This window comes from Moschus berezovskii, chromosome 20 (genome assembly GCF_049115385.1).
Source record: "Moschus berezovskii isolate FMDL1 chromosome 20, NW_MosBer_1.0, whole genome shotgun sequence".
Lineage (NCBI taxonomy): Eukaryota > Metazoa > Chordata > Mammalia > Artiodactyla > Moschidae > Moschus > Moschus berezovskii.
In genome coordinates, this window is record NC_142479.1 from 48,252,203 (window position 1) to 48,265,636 (window position 13,434).

General features: G+C 55.9%; 1 protein-coding gene across 3 annotated transcripts; it reads right to left on the reverse strand.

Moving 5' to 3' along the window:
* Nucleotides 1-1,484: 1,484 nt before the first annotated feature.
* Nucleotides 1,485-12,325, reverse strand: EPN3 (epsin 3). 3 transcript variants are annotated; one of them, XM_055407568.2, is made up of 11 exons: nt 12,057-12,325; nt 9,639-9,690; nt 8,326-9,002; nt 7,263-7,381; nt 6,498-6,578; nt 6,124-6,249; nt 5,089-5,176; nt 4,340-4,609; nt 4,047-4,163; nt 3,686-3,916; nt 1,485-3,478 (listed from the first exon to the last, which is right to left on the reverse strand). In XM_055407568.2, exons 3-11 carry the CDS (start codon nt 8,861-8,863, stop codon nt 3,141-3,143), a joined length of 1,908 nt encoding a protein of 635 aa, XP_055263543.2. In that variant the 5' UTR covers nt 8,864-9,002; nt 9,639-9,690; nt 12,057-12,325; the 3' UTR covers nt 1,485-3,140. The 3 variants fall into 3 exon arrangements, with proteins under 3 accessions (XP_055263543.2, XP_055263544.2, XP_055263542.2); XM_055407569.2 differs by lacking the exons at nt 9,639-9,690; nt 12,057-12,325 and adding an exon at nt 10,597-12,048; XM_055407567.2 differs by lacking the exon at nt 9,639-9,690 and having other exon boundaries at nt 1,486-3,478.
* Between the last annotated feature and the right edge of the window lie 1,109 nt (nt 12,326-13,434).

Below are 13,434 nucleotides of genomic sequence, written 5' to 3' on the forward strand. Positions count from 1 at the left end.
GCATTGTGGAAAGGTCCCTCCAGCTTTCTGGTGGTGAATGGACTGTAAAAAGGCAAGAGTGGAAGCAGAAGGGTTCAAAGGCCATAGCAGGATGCAGGGGAGAGCTCTGGGAGGTCTGCACAAGGCAGAGGTGGAGATGGAGAGAAGGTGGTAGACTTGAGGTCAGCCGAAAAGGAAACATCATCAGGACTGTCTACAATGGGGGGAGGGCAAGAGTGAAGTGCAGAATGGGGCTGGTCCTGAGAAGGAGGGCACAAGGAGAGGCTCAGGTTGGGGCCTCAGGTTTGGATGTGTTGGTTTGAGATGACCTGGAGATGTATGTGTGAAGATGACAGGCTCAGGAATGCAGGGGAGGGGTTGGTGGGAGAGAGGGAGCAGAGTGGGTGTTCAGTGCAGAGATGGTGTGGGCATAGAAGAGATCACCCAGGGTGACTGAAGGGAGGGGCTCAGGCTCATACTTGGCCTTGGCGAACTCAGAAGTGCCCTGGTGAAAGACAGAGGGTCGTGGGAAAACCAGGAGACGGTGTTGTCTCAAAGGCAAAGGGACAGAGTTGCAGGGAGGGAGAGTCATACTTCACAGACGCCGACTGGGATGGGACCGAAAGAGGTCCAGTAGCTTCAGCAACATGCAGGCCATTGGTGGACACAGCAGATGTGTTCCAGGAGGTGAGGCTGACAGTAGAAGCCGATTGGAGTGGGCTGAGGAGGGAAGGGAAAGAAGACATAGAGAAGGTGGGGACTTGATGTGAGCGGAAAGATGGAAAGACACTCTCAAGATGAATGAGATTAATTGTGACAAATATCATGGGGAAGGATTCAGGTGAGAGAAAGCATTTGATGATGTGGAGGAGAGAGATCTCTGAGAAACTGGGACAGTGGGGTAATGGAAGTGTCAGCAGCTGGGAGACCCTGGTGTGCATGCTTCCTGGAAGGAATGACATTAAGATCAGAGAACAGGAAGTCTGCCTTTAATGTGGAGGGATCTGGGATGATGACAAGCCCCCAAATGTGACCAGATGTGAGAGCAGCTGAGAGGTCAAGGGGTGGTGAGGTGAGGTCATCGTCTTGGATAGTGGAGTCATACAAGATTGAGCAAGATTTGAGTGAGAAGACCATGAGCCAAGGCTGGAGCATGGCAAGAATGAGGTGGAGCACAGCCCCATGTGGGAGGAGGCAGGAGCCAGTGGTTCCAACCTCCAAGGGGGGAGGGGTCTGCCAGGCAGAAGATGGTCCAGAGCAAGATAAGGAGCCAGATGACCCACTTCCTCTTGGTGGGAAGCAAAACAGCAGCCCTTGGGAATCCTTGCGTAAGTGGTGTCCACAGGGAGAGCCAGTTAACAAGAGGAGACCCAGCTTGAGGAACGGTGAAAGGTGGGTCAGTGACCAAGAAGGATGGAGATCTCCCAGATTTGTGCGGAAGACAGATGAGTCTGGGTACTGCCTGGCAAAACCAGTAATGAGGGGTGTAGCAGATTCATTCTTCAAGGTTAGTCTCTGAACAGGGTGGACCCTGGGCTGAATTGGACACTGACCTGGGAGGAACCACACAACCACTTCATAAGTAAGGAACTCTTGTCCTCATCTGACAAATAAGGAAATGGAGGCACAGTCATAGGTTATTTACTCAAGGTCAAAGAGCATAAGCACTTATTACAAGTGATTAAATGGAAACCTTAGAGCACTTTTGAATGCTGTCAGTCCTACTCCTAAGTAGATGCTCTTGCCCACACTGTAACAGCTACAGAAGGACTGCCTCCCTCCAAAAAGCAAAGCAGCTCCTTTCCCCACCCCTACCTTAGGGAGAAGACCAGCACTGTATCCTGCCCTCAACTTTGCTGTTTCTGGCCTGTGGAAGGACATTTTACCTCAGGCCCCCCAAAGGCCTGCTGCCTGCAGGGCCAGCCCCTGAGCACTGAAGACACACCAGTGCCCATGGTTGGGGGGAGCACTGAGTAGAAAAGGATTGAGGGTGACTATGGTGGCCTCAGGATGAGGTAATAGGCTCTGCTCCTCCCCTGGCTTTCTGATCTACACCAGTCCCCTAGGAGGGGTCATGTTTGAAACTGAGTTTTTTGCCAATCCTGGTGAAGAGAGGAGAGAAGAACCAGATTTAAAGTGACTCAGTAAAACAAAGGATTGTGGGGGCTCCTTGACCAGGCTTGCCCCTGTGGGTTCTGAGCTCCTGGAGACTGTGCACTTAGCAATTCTTGAGTCCCTTCCGAGATGAGCCCAGTGCTTTGTCCACAGCAGCCAGTCAATATCTGTGAATATTGGGGCCCAGCATGGGAGCTCAGAGCAGTGGAGCCAGATCCCCTGACTTGGAATCCCAGCCCTACTCTGCTAGCTTTATGACTTTAAGCATGCTGCTTAACCTCTCTGAACCTCACCTATAAAGAAGGAGCAGGACCAAGGGTTTTGCCCTTGGTCTAATGCTCTGCTGCTCCCATTTTTATATTCTTAACCCAATTTTGAACAAGGGGCCCCACATTTTTACTTTGCACTAATTATGTAGCTGGTCCTGAATGGGAGTAATATTATCCACCTCAGAATACTGATGCAAGGATTAAATTAAATAATCTGTCTAAGGTGCTTAGCACATAATGATTGTGCAAAGGAACAACTGCCTATTGTCCTTTGCTTTTAGATTATTCCCCGCAACGCTGTGTGATAAATGGATGAAATGATCGAATGACTGAGAGAGAGTCTCAGGAGCACGGACGAGCGAAGGTGCTAGGCCGAGGGGGCTGAATGGGAAGTGGGAGCATTTTTGTTCCCCACATTATGGAGCAGTCGTTTCCAGGGTAGCCAGTGATTCAAGCTGTGGTCCAGACCTGGCCACTACGCCCGGCAAAAAGTCCACTTGGTGAGAGCTGAGGACATGGATTCCAGTCTTTATTACGGAGCGTGGTCCCCGCCCCAGTGAAGTCTGCAGCTCCGGGAGCTGCAAAGCGTCCGCGGAAGCTGGGGGGAGAGTCCAGACCGGTCTCTGGGCGGAGTCTCAACCTGCCTTCCTTCCCGGGGCGGGTCCTGGCACGGAAGCTCCGCCCCGCCCCGCGCCAGGGGGCGGGGCCCAGTGTTGTCAGCGCAGGGCGGGGGCGGGGCATCGCGCGCGCGCCGGCGGCCGGGGGCGGGGCCGTTGCTCAGAGGAAAGGGTTGGTATCGGTCACGGGGGTCTGGTTGAGCGGTCCGGCGGAGCCAGAGGTGGGCAGCAGAGGCTGCGGCAGGCTCCCGGAGGGCGGCGGCGTGAAGGCACGGGCTTGGGGGAAGACGCTGACCGAGGCAGGGAGGGTCACGCCGGCCGGCACGCTGCTGAGCGGGAGGGGCAGGGAGGCACTGTAGGTCATGGAGCCAAAGGGCGCCCCGATCGGCCCACCGGCCGTCAGGCTCAACGCTGGCGATCCTGTGCGCATCTGGTTCAGAGTCCGCCTGCTTTGCTCGCCCCCGCCGAACGGGTTGGTGGGGGATGGAGTGCTGAGACCTGCGGAACGAGGGTGGGTTGGGGGACTTGGAGCGGGCCAAGGGGACATAGTCCTAAGTGGGGAGGGGGGCAAGATAGCAAGATCTGGGGTCTTCGAAATAGGAAAAAAAAGAGCTAAGATTTTAGGGCAGGGGTTGGGCTCTGAAGGGAGAAGCAGAGTAGGGGATCCCAGTGTGGAGACCCAGCAGGGACAAGGGAGTGTCTTACCTGTTAGAAAGGGGTTCCGGGTCTTTACAGCCTGGGGCATCTTGACTAATGAGTCAAGGTTGACCAAGGAGGAGGCTGAGGGGCCCAGGAAGGACTCAGGAGTCCGGCGTGCTGGGGTGTCCCTGCTGGACTGGGCTAGTGCTTCCCCTAGTACATCCAGGTCAAAGGCCTCTGGCTCCTTTGTGCCATTTTGCTTTACACTGGGGGTGTGGTCTCCAAACAGGTTCAGCTCTGGAACAGAAATGATAGGGCTTGTTGGTAGGGAGAGTGAGTGGTCACTCTGTGAGAGAGAGAAGGCTGAGGCCAGTGCTGGGGGCCCATCTTTCCCCACAGGTGCAGTCATTCCCTGCCCCCTGCTTACCCACAGGACTGCTGGGCTTCCCAGAGGGCAGAGCCTGGGTACATTCTAGCCCTTCCTTGGTCTCTGTGGATACTGGAGGCTTGGCCAATGAGTCAAAGGTTGAAGAACCATCTAGCGCTAGCCAAGGAGAAAAAGAAAGATGAGATGGGCTGGCAGAAAGGGCAAGCACTGGGCTGGTCCCTTTCCAGGCAAGTTGCCCTCTTAGCACAGGATCTCTTGCCCTTTGGCACTGGAGGGAGGGGGGCCCAGAAGTCCTCCAGCCCCTCACCCACACCCTTTGACCCTCCACTTACCAGGTGTGTTGAAGGTCTCTACCAGGTTCCCCCAGGGGTTGGCTCCATTGTTGGGGAGTTTGTGGTGGGGGGAGTTCTGTGCCCAGAAGTCTGTGGTGGGTGGTCCAGCAGGCAGCACTGGGGTCCGGCCCCAGGGCTCAGAGGAGGAGAGCACAGGAGGCAAGTCCCAGGGCTGGCTCTGGGACATGATACTTCCTGAGGGAACTGGAGACCAGGGGTCTGCTGAAGGCCCCCATGATGAGCCACTGGGCTCTGTGTTAGGCCTGAGACCTGAAATGGGGATAGCACAAATGTGACCCCAGGCCACTCAGACCCCCAGGCCAGGGCTTTCCCAGTTACCCAGACCAATTTGGGAGGACAGGGGCCCATTTCACACATGGGATGCAGACTCAGGACCACCCAGTGAGCTGAAGCCCATATTCAGCAAGTTCATCCTAGGATTCTGGACCTCCAGGCATGGGCAGCTCAGGCCGCATTTCCAGTCAGGGACAGGCTGGGCCAGGAAACTCAGGGTGACTCAGGGTGACCAGAAGCAACAAGAGAACATTCTAAGTTTCCCATAAGCTGAGTTCCTTAGAGGTGTCCCCTCCCTCACTTCAACTGCAAGGCACAGAGGAAGCCGAGGCTCAGAGAGGTGAATGACTTGCCTAGTGGCCCTCAGCTGTGGGGAAGGAATGCCAGCAAGTGTCTGGGAGGGATGAGGCTCTCGGGGGCCAGCCTGGGAACCCTTTGCAGCCCTGCATGCCCACCTGGGATGTCCCATGGGTCAGCAGAGCAGTGTGTGGAGGGCAGGGTTGAAGCTGATGCGAAGATGTCCACCAAGTCGAGGATGGAAGACTGTTGGGGGAGAAGCAGCCATGCTCAAGAGAAGGCGGGACCCAGAGGAAGGGCGGTCCCTGACCTGTCATCCTCACTCCAGCTCATTCTCCTTTATTCAGTCCACAAACATCTATTAATGATCCCTTGCCTCTGCACAGTGCTTTCCCGTTTGTAAAATGTTTCCTTATCCAGTTAGTGTCTGATTTTCCTAACAACCTGCGCTGTGATTAGGGAAGGTTGTTGGGGTGCCCATTTTACAGATGTGCTAGCTTGAGCTAAGAGGGCAATTGCCTAAAGTCACACAGCCAGGGAGAGGTAGAGCTGGGAGGGAAGGCAAGCCTGCCTGACCCCTTCCTTGGCTGTCCTGCCCCTCAGCCCATCAGTGGTCAGACACGTTTTATGATAAGCCTGCTTCCCTAAGTCCATGTCCAAAAGAAATTTGCCACAGTGAACATTGGCTGAAAGAGTACAGAGACATCCCAAGGGTAGCATGAACGGTTTTGGAGGGTAGCCTTGCTACCAGCAGCTACACTCTTCCACCTTGGACAGTAGGTGTGTGAGCCCAAGATGTTTTCAGTATCATATACCTGAGGCTACTCTCAGTCTTGATCCACAGTATCACATGCTCCTAGAATGTCAGAGTTGGAACTGTCCAACCGGCACACTTGAACGGAGGAGGAAACTGAGGCTAAGACAGTGGCATGCCCAGAGTTGTAAAGTAAATGTCAGCAAATACAGAATCCAAACCCGCATCTCACCTCAGGATGTTTTGCATCCCACTTAGTCACCAGCTCAGTCATGCAGGATGGGACCTGAGTCTGCTACATCCCCTCTACCCTTATTTTCACTGAATAAACATTAAGTGGTACTTACTATATACCAAGCACTGTTCTACACTCTTTATAAATATTTAACTCAATTCATCTCCCAGGCTCTGCCAACCCATGGCCCTGAGTCTCCTCTACCTGGCTGGTTTTCAGCTTCTCCTCCTCTCTCTCTTCTCTTTCAGGCTCTCTGTCCCAACGACGATGGGCTCCAGCTCCAGCACCATTGGCCACAGGTGAGTCATCTCCCTGCCAGGACCTCACCTCCTGCAGAAGGCACCGGAGTGAGGAAAGCATGAGCTGCCCGTGATAGACTTGAGGGGACCTGAGCTAGAGTTGAGAAGAGTGCAGGCTGGGAGGCGCCCTGAGGTCAGGGGCAGCAGGACCACCGCAGGGAGGTGGAAGAGCCTGGTTAGTACCCGCGTAGCGCCTCCACCAGCACCTCCGCCAGCACCTCTGCCAGCACCTCCACCAGCACCTCCGCCAGCACCCGCATGGGCAGCTTAGCCCACTACCTTCTCCTGATCCTGCCGGCTCAGATGCAGAGCCAGCTGCAGTTGCAAGTCCTCGTCCCTGTGGGAGGTTGGGGGAACCGGCTGCAAGGGAGGAAGAGAGGGGTGATCTTGGCCCAGTGCTCCTATCTGGGCCAAAGGGCAACATCGCCCTGTGCAGGTAAGAGAAACGCCCACCCTGAGTGGCTGTGGGCAGCGTGCCCCGAGACAGCGGTGTGAGTGTAGTCTGCTCCCTGCCTGGATCTCAATCTGAGATGTAGTTTAAAAAGAAGAGTCATCCTCTTCTGGGACCCTGAGTGCTCCCCAGGCCCTGCTGTGTGAGTCCTGCCAGATCTGACTGGATCCACAGAGGCGATGGCAGAGAGGAGGCTTTCAGGTAGGCTGTCCCTGGACTCCCACAAGAATAGCTGATGGGGGCAGCATATTTCTGTGTCTCCTAGGAAGGTGTCTGCCAGCACACTCACCTCTTCCCCTCTATGAGGTGACAGCAGGCCCATGTGACAAACAGGTGCTGCCAACCCACCACACACACACTACCCCTTCCAGGCCCAGTCAGAGAGGACCCCACTCCCAGGGTGAGGAGTCAGACCCCAATCCCAGTAACCCAACCCAAGGGACATAGGCCCTGTGCTGCCCTTGGGAGCAGGACTAGGGCTTTGGGGCCCAGAGCAGGGAAGCCCAAGAATCAAAAGTGTGAGGCATCCGGGCACCCATCCCTCCTCCAGTCCCGCTCGCCCCATCCCCCAGGTGCCCCAGGAGGGGCCTCACCTTCTCAGCTTCCTCTCGGCTCATGGCCAGGGCTAGCTGGAGCTGCAGCTCCTCTTCTCCTGATGTCTGGGGCCGGGCCTGCTCCAGGTCTGAGGTGTAGCGGGGGGATGAGGAGGAGGCTGCAACAACCAGCCACCCATTGTGGCTTCCGTAACCATGCAGGTCCTCATGGGCTCCCCTACCGCCCCCCTCGCCAGGAAGCTAAAGCTCAGAGAGGGAAACAGGGGGAGAGGAGCAACTGGCAGTCTCGGGCCCCAAGGGGTCAAGCAGTATGCTTGGCACTTTCTGCAAGACTTCCATTTCACCCCAATAAAAGATTCCAGTCCTTCCTTTACAGAGGTGCAACAGCTCTGAGGGGTACCTGACCAAGGTCCTGCAGCAAGTTGAACCCAGGTCCCCTGATTCAAGTTCCTGGACTCTTCCAGCTGCACCCCATCCAGCTCAGGGTCAAGTGTGGTGGGAGGGCAAGGGGTTGCCCTCAGTCATGGTCACAGGTCTCCAAGCCCTCAGCACATTGTTCAGGAAGGCCTTTCTGAGTGCCCTCAGATCAGGGAAGTGCCCCTCTTCTCAGGGAGGAGAGTGGAGTATGCAGCTGCCCCAGTAGCAGTGCCCTTGAGCTGGGGGTTCAAGAGGAATGCTACTGAGCAGCACCGTGTGCTACCTGAGCACAGGGTCGAGGGCACTCCTGGGCTTGGTCTCATTTAATGCTCAGATTGCACAATGGAGACAGAGTAGTTTTATCCCCACTTTAAAGATGAGGAAACTGAGGTTCAGAGAGCTGGTTGGCAGAGATCTCATGGCTTGGAAGGGCAGCATAAGGACTAAGCCTGTGCTTCTGCCTCCACCAGAGGCAGGAGTTAACAATAACAAACTTATAATAAATAACATTATTGTTCACACCGACTTGTTGGGCACCTACTATGTGCGGGCGTGTTACCCTCTTTATCTCACAGAATCTTCAGACAGACCTCCAAGTGGGGGATTCTTATCTACAGCTGGGGGTCACAGAGCCAGAGTCAGAGCTCGGGCTGCCTCCCTGCCCCCAGCCATGCCCTGGACTCACAGTTGTAGGAGGATGGGGAACCACGGGCGCGGCTGAAGCCCAGTTGCCCGCTGCTGATGCCCGTGCCCTCCAGTGCCATGCGCTCCTTGGTCTTGAGGGCATGGGTGCGCTCCTGCCGAAGGCGCTCTTCGTCCCTGAGCAGGGCCATCACCTGCTTGACCTTCTCGCGCACATTCACGCCCTGGTCTTTGCCGTCGCGGTCGATGTACTGGAAGTCTTTGAGTGTCTGGATGGTGTAGAGGTTCTCGCGACACTGGTGGGCCACCCGCTCAGAGCCCGTCTTGAGCAGGTAGTCCAGCAGCGTCAACGCCTTGTACACGTGCCGCCAGTTCTTGCCACTGTCATTGAGCCGCCGCCACAGCATGCCCATGACCTCAGCAAAGGCCACCGTGTTGAAGGTCAGATCGGCAATCTCGGACATGAGCGAGCTAGGTGGACCCCAGGGGTCATTGCTGGTGGCCTCACGCACCTTGATCTCTGCCTCCGAGTAGTTATGCACGATGTTCTTCACCTGGCGCCGCAGCGCTGACGTCGTCATGGCCGAGGACTTGGAGAGGGGCGGCCTCCGCCCCAGCCGGAGGTGGAGGGCCGAGGGCCACTGTCGTGAGGTCACGGTCTCCCAGGGTGCGCCGCTGTGCTCTCAGCAGGGCAGCTGTGTCCTTGGCTTCCACATGGGTCTGAAGAAGAGAGGGTCTGGAGCTCAGGGATTATGGCCCACCTCGCTGGCCCCACTCAGCCAGCGACTGAAGGGCTGGCCTGGGTGTCCCTGCTGCCAGGAACAGCCTTTGGCAGGCACTTGTTTTTCTTATTTTACTTATTATTCAGGAGGTACTTTTATCTTTGCGTGCTCATTAATCTTCACAATCACACCTACAAAGATATTATTTTCGTTTCAAAGATGGGGAACAAGTCAGAGAAGAGTTAAATGACTTGTCCAAGATCACAGAGCTGGGGAATGCAGAGCCAGGATTAACCAGGCAGATATGTTCCACAGCCTTTGCCCTTAGTCAGGGACACAAAAGTAAGCCCCAAGGAACGCCTGCTTGCTTTGCTTGTACCTCGCTGACTCTCCTGTTTCTGCTGGGATTGGGCTTAAGACCGATCCTTCCAGCTTCTCCATCCTCACTTTCCTCTGTTTTTATATCATTTATTTTTGTAGCTTGATTCATTCAACACCAGTTTCCTGGGGACTTCTCTGAGCCAGGCACTATGGCAAGCATAGAGTCCAAGTCTTGGCCCACCCACGTCCTGTTGAGAGGGTCCAGGCAATCACAGTCCAACATGGGAGTGCAGAGGAGCACAGGAATACTCACGCTGGGAAAATCAGGAGAGCTTTCCCAGAGGAGGTGATGACTGAGCTGAGATCTGAGATTCAAAGGGGAGAGTGAGGAGGAATGAGGCAGCAAGGCAAGGAAGGAGCCTCTGGGGGAGGCTGCCTCCAAAGAGGACCCTCTGTACACGCTGAAGCCAGAGAGGGGTATGGCATGCCCAGTCACCCGTGGGTGGCTTAGCTGGGACTAACACCCACCTATCGGAAGACAAATGCAGTACTTATCGTCAGCATCCCCAGTTTTGTAATTAATCCACCTGGATGCTTTATTGTTTCAGTCCTAGCTTCTCAGCCAAAATGAAATGACCTGAGGGCAAGGTCAGTCTGGGTTTCCCAAACCCCCAAGACCCTGGGCCCATGACAGACCTCTGATCTCCCAGCTGAGGAAAGATTAGGGCTAGCCCACTGCCCTCGCCACAACCTCAGGACCAGGCCCAAGACAGAGAAAGTTTCTTCTAGGACCCTACCAGAAACCAAAACCCAAATCCCCTCCCCTTGCCACCACTGCTCCCCTGGAATGAACACAGACACACACACACACAATCACAATGGCTGGACCCGGCCTCCACCCAAACCCTCCAGCACCACCCATGGAGATTGTACTTCTCAACTCTACTCTGGGACTCAGCACGAGTTAGAAGGAGCTACTCGACCCCTGCTCCCCACTCCCACTCCCCCAACAAACTTCAGCTCTCCCTCCAGCCTGCCCTGCCAACCTGGGAACCCCCCAACCCCCCCTCAACCTCAACTACTCTCCTTCCAGCCAGCCCTGACAGCCTCAAACCAAAACCCCCAACCAACCTCAACTCTCCAGCCAGCCCTGCCAACCTGGGCACCATCCAGTCTTAGGAGTTTTCATCAGGACCAGTTGTGCTTGGGAGAGCCTGGGCCCAAAGCACAGGACCCTGTGTGAGCACGGGCAGGACAGAGCACAGGCTTACCTTCAGTCTGCTGTCTTTCTGTCCCAGTGACAGGCCTTCTTTGAGGATGCCCTGGCCAGCACTCGTTTAATGCCTGCCCTCCCCCTCACTAGTGACTCAGACCTGTCTTTACCTCCCCAACCTGTGGGCTGGCAGGTGGCAAGAGTCAAGATGAGAAATAATTGTGCCCTAGAGCCCGCCTGAGTACAAGCCTCTCCCAGGGCTGGCCACTGAAACCAGGAGAACCAGTCGGGCATCCTGACTCCACCAGGAGCCCTGGCCCTCCTGCTTGGCCTAGGGTAGTGGGCGGGGACCCTCTGTGTGGGCCCTGCGGCTCTGCTTGAACTTTCCTTCTAGGAGGTGGGAATGGAGGAGCCTTCTCTGCACATCTCTGCCCAAGCCAGGCTAAGGGAGGAATCAGAAATACCAGGAGGCTCCACCCCCACTGAAGTTTGAGGGGCAGCGGTAGGGAGGAAGAGAAGGCAGGGTGAGGCCCAGGGAGCAAGCAGGGGAGGGAGAAGGAGAGGAAGGACCTCGGGAGGGGGTGGCTGGGAGGGCTGCCAGCAGCGTTACAAGCAAAGGGTTTTATCGAACACAATATGCCCAGAAATAAAAGGGAGTGAAACAGAAACCCAGCAGCTGATAAGGTGGTGGCAGTAGCAGCGGCAGCAGCCAGGCAGCCTAGTATGGAATTACCGCAGTGACCTTGAGCCAGACCCTGTCAGGTGGAAGGAAGGACACTGAGAAGTCCAGGCAGAGCGGCCAATTCAGAGATGGGGGGAGGGTGGGAGAGGCAGGAGGGTACAGGAGAAGGGCCAGCAGCGGGCGGGGCAGGCCACGGGGGCTAGAGCATCCGCCCTCTCCTGTGTCTGGGGTACCAAGAACTTTACAGGCAGACAGGAGCCTGCTCTTCTCAGGGCCCACAGCAGTGGGAGATCTGTCAGGACTAAGGAAGCAGATGGCATTCCCAGAGAGTGGATCCAGAGAGATGGAAAGAACCCAGAAATGTTGAGTCATGTGCATGAGTGTTTCAAAGACTTGTGTGTGTCCCCATGGGGCAGCACCCCCTCCCATCCTCTGCTGAGGCAGCCCCTTCCCACCAAGTCCCGCTTGAGTAGGGCGGGGAGTGGCAGTGCCCTAACCCTTGTGGCAGTGAGTGGAGTGAGTGCTAGCTCTAAGCTTAAGTCAGCCCAAAGGTAGATGTGTCCTGGGGGCACTGGAGTTGGTGGGGGGAATGTCCTGAGGCTAGAGCTGCTACAGAGGCTGAGGAGAAGGCGTGAAAGGAGTCTGTGAGGAATGCCACCAAAGATGCTGGTCCCTGGATGGGGAACCAGCCCTGGGAGACCCCTTTCCCGGGGAGGGGTGGGGGGAGGCAATGCCTCCAGATTCCTCTGTGACCCTGCCCTCCTCATCCTTCTCCCTCAGACCTGGAAGGGAGATTAAGCCCCCAGCTTTCCATACCAGGCACCACCAGAGCTTACCTCCAATGCAGCCTCCTTTGGCCCCAGCCCCTGGGCCACAGGCAGCCTCTGCAGTGACCCTCCAAACCTGCTCAGCAGAGGGACGGCACGGCCTCGGGAGTATCTCCAAAGCCATCCACCACGGACCCTTGTCCTGAAGCCCCACCGTCTCCCAGGAGGTGCAGACCCCTCAGAAGGGTGGCTCAGGGTCCACAGAAGGGGCTGCTGCCCTGCCTCCCGCCTACTTGTTTCCTGGACGCCTAACCGGCAGGCAGCACTCAGGAGGAAAGTTGCTCAGCTGGCCAGGCAGGTCTGCCTCAGCAGTAACAGGACACAGGAGGAAGCGCAGGGCGTGTTAACCCCTTCCTGCTGACCAGGCAGGCAGCACCTTCAGAGGTGGGAAGCCTGCCTGCCAGGGACAGATCCTGGGCCAGTGCTGGGGACTCACCCCAACTCTGCAGTGAGTTAACCCTTCTGCCTCCTCAGGGGAAACTAGGGGTGGGGAAGGGAGGCTCCAAGACCCACTCCCCCCCACCCTTCCTCCTCTGGACCAGGATCACCATTCCCTGGGCTGGCCCTTTGGTGGACTACTGCCTTGTTTGGTTTTCTCTCTGGTCCCCGCGGCCACCCTGAAGGAGACGTCAGGACTTTAGGCACAGCGCCCTCTCTGCATCTCTGACATGGGAACAAGCTCAGAGTGCCCTGCTCTCTCCAAACCTGCCATATCTTGACTGGAGGATGCCTGAGGCCCATGAGGTCCTCATCAGAAGCATCAAATGCAAAACCAGGTGGGTGGGAGATGGTAGCCACTCTTCAGGTCTCCCTGTCCCCTGTGCTGCATCAGCATTTAAGTCAATGAGGCCACCATTAGCAAAATTGTTCTTCAAACTCTGCACAGGAAGCCTAGCTCGGATTGATTATTATTGACAGAGAAGAATTTATGGTGCTGAGTCTGAGCTGGAGCTGACAACATGCTTCTTAGCAAGAGTCATCTCTCATCCACTTCATATTTCTCTGAGCAAGGGAGGGAGCAGAAAGTTAAGAGACTGTTTTTAAAGCAGAAGAAAAAAAAAAAAAGCAGCTCAAAGAGGCCAGGTGGTTTGACATGAGGAGGGGATAAGCAGGCTAGAATCCAGAATAACCTCTGGCTGATGACAAAGGGATCTGGCCTTTAGGGTTTAAGAGTGCAATATGATCCTCACAATCCTCGGGGCTTGGGATGAGGCCTTTGGACCCAGTGGAAGTGTGAGGACCTCAGGGACCCAGGTCCCATGGGGTCTGGTTCTCCTCCTAGTCACACAGTGTCATACGTGGTGATGACATTTTAGGAAGACCTGGCTCCAGGAAGCACACTCCCAAAAGTGTGAGCCAATGAAGGCCGGAGGCAGGGGCCACAAGC

Excerpts from the sequence above, each read along its gene's own strand:
- EPN3 (XM_055407568.2), bottom strand. The coding sequence starts at position 8,863 with ATGACGACGTCAGCGCTGCGGCGCCAGGTGAAGAACATCGTGCATAAC. Across the intron at positions 6,250-6,497 it reads GCCGGCAGGATCAGGAGAAG|GAGGTGAGGTCCTGGCAGGG; the intron begins GTAGTGGGCTAA and ends TGCCTTCTGCAG. Across the intron at positions 4,164-4,339 it reads AGAGACCTTCAACACACCTG|CGCTAGATGGTTCTTCAACC; the intron begins GTAAGTGGAGGG and ends CTCCTTGGCTAG.